Source organism: Rhipicephalus sanguineus, chromosome 1, assembly GCF_013339695.2.
Source record: "Rhipicephalus sanguineus isolate Rsan-2018 chromosome 1, BIME_Rsan_1.4, whole genome shotgun sequence".
NCBI lineage: Eukaryota > Metazoa > Arthropoda > Arachnida > Ixodida > Ixodidae > Rhipicephalus > Rhipicephalus sanguineus.
In genome coordinates, this window is record NC_051176.1 from 123670296 (window position 1) to 123672833 (window position 2538).

At 48.1% G+C, this 2538-nt stretch overlaps 1 protein-coding gene across 1 annotated transcript; it reads left to right on the forward strand.

Moving 5' to 3' along the window:
• Positions 1 to 457: 457 nt before the first annotated feature.
• Positions 458 to 2289, forward strand: LOC119397248 (F-box/LRR-repeat protein 12-like). Its single transcript, XM_037664684.2, is given in 3 exon segments — positions 458 to 810; positions 812 to 828; positions 1196 to 2289. Coding segments are annotated over 3 exon segments (1134 nt in total). The 5' UTR covers positions 458 to 651; the 3' UTR covers positions 2154 to 2289.
• The last annotated feature ends 249 nt before the right edge of the window (positions 2290 to 2538 follow it).

The window sequence follows — 2538 nt, forward strand, 5'->3', positions numbered from 1 at the left end:
TCGAGGAAAAGTAAAAAAACTATCAACCGGAAGCTCGTGAATCACAACTAAAGGTGCAAGCACTGACGAAAAAGTACAAGTATATCAGAAGATAGATTTTGAAAGTCTTCCTCGTCACATTCTAGTACAATTAAAAAGTCATCCACGAATCTAAAAACAGGTAACACTTGGAGGGCCCCGTGGCCCCCTCCAATGGGTGGCTATTCTAGCCACCCTAGTAACGCGCTAATGCCTCCGCACCGATTGGGCCGACACTGCGAGGAAACGAGGTTTTACAGAGCGTTCGTTTTCCATGGCTGGTTGCGTGACATAATGTTGCTTACACCTCCATGTGTTTGCACATTGTTCATTTTCACATTTCTTACTGCGCGCGCAAGAATGAAACGGAATCGAAACCGAAACGAATGAGTGAGTCACGTGCTCACTTTTGGGCGTGTTGCTGGTTGGTGTTGCTGAACGCGCCACACAATCAATCGAAAACAAACATGGCAGCCGTAGCAGTGCGACGCAACGGTGCGAAGCACTGACTTCGTATCGCATGGCCTGCCCTTGCACTTGTAGATAATGCAGAACATGTGTTCGAGTGAGGAACTCCACGAATTGTTCACCATGTCGAACGCTAAGCGGATGGATCGTGCACTTTGACAAGAAATGGGAAACGTGTTTGTGGGCAGCGGTGATTCCCTCAAAGAGATTGCACTGACCCATTTCAGCACTCTGCGTTTTTCCAAGAGGAGGTTCACTACGACAATCGATCATCTTCCGGATTATGTTCTCCTCAACATCTTCAATTATCTTGATTTCCTGGAAGCTATGTGTTATCGGCCTGTGAGTATGCGAAAAAAAAAAAAAAAACGCTTTACGATCATTTTAACAAGCTGAATAACAGATGAAACGTTAGCTAAAACATTCATTTCTGGCGTTGCGGCCTTGCTTACTTGTACATCACGTGTACATAGCATCTGTAATTGATAGCTTTCCATTTCTTGCCGGTCATTGCCCAGTTGCACGACATCTCAAGGGCTTCGTGACTAACTACGAGTGAGGAGACTTGTCAGCACTGCTATGTCAGCGCACTTCGATTGTCTTAAAGCTCTGACAGCTTGTGCGTTTCGAGATATGCATCAAGCGGCTTAATGCTTTTCTTGTTGGCAACGTGGCTTGTGGTGCACGTGAATGCATTTCATTTGCGCAGGGTGTGCCGCAAGTGGTACGCGCTGTCAAGGGACCGCACCCTGCACCGACGTGTGGACCTGTCGCACGTGCAGCTGACCCCCAAACAACTCAAACTGCTGCTTCAGATGCGTGCCATGCCACCTGCTGTTGAGGAGCTGCGTGTGTTTGGCGACCACCATTGCCTCTGGGCTTGTAGCGTGTCACCGCGCGCCCTGCGGCGCATCCAAAGTCGCTGCCCACGTCTCCGCCGCTTGCGCATCCACAATTTCAGTTTCCGTTCTTCGTCGCGCGACAAATGCGTGCGCCTGGCCGACTTTCCCGATACTCTAGAGCACCTGTCTCTGCGGGGATCTATTGTTGGCAGGTCGTCGTTCTTCAAAGCTAGTCGGCAGGGCCAGAACCTATCGCGGCTCCAGGTGCTCGATTTGGGTCGCTGTTTTTTTGTCGCTGATGCAGAAGCCAAGCCTTGGCCCTGGCTTCCTAGCCTTACTCAGCTGTACCTTGAAGGTTGCCCGTTTTTGGATAGCACTGGATATTTTCAGGATATGCTGCGCAAGCTGTCTAAGCTGACATTGCTTGACGTGGAAGGGACGTATATTGCTGAGAATGCTTTGGAGATAGTAGCATCTCACTGCTCTCTGTTGGAGCACCTATATGTGGGGTGCACAGCAACGAAGGATAGTTCACTAGCCGCTATGGGCAACTTTGGTGGGATGACCAAGTTGCAGTCAATCTGTTTGGTGCAGACCCAGGTGACAGATGTGGGTTTGCTGCACCTGGCACGAGTAGCACCTGAGCTAAAAGTGATAATGCTCGAGATGGACCAGGGAATCTCGGACCAGGGCATAGCTGAACTTTGTGACAGGCTGCCTAGTGTAGCTGTCCGGATTGGCGAATGCATTGGCCTTGTGTCAGCTGTTTTTCGACATGAAGGTTGTGGCCATTATGAGCTGCAGTATGTTGACAGTACTACATGACCAGCTTCTTCATGCTCAGTTTTCATCTCACTCCATGCAAGGCAGACTAACATTTACTTCACTCTTCTCAAATTCATCATGCTACATTAAGCATCACAAGATAGCAAAAGCATGATGTGCAACATTTCCAGCATACCCTTATTGCCTTTGCTTGCATGGCAGTATTTTCTATATTTCCCTTGAAGTGTTCTTAACAACGTAGAGCTTAATGTGGAAGTAGAGAAAGGGAGCATTTGATGCATGTCACTTCTGCAAAGGTTGTCATGTTAGAGTAATTGTGGCAGTGGCTATAGTTGAGAACCACAGGTTTTTGTTTGTATGACTTCTTACTTCAATCATGGTGCAATGCATTGTCGGTCTGATATTCATGCTATCTGACATTTGT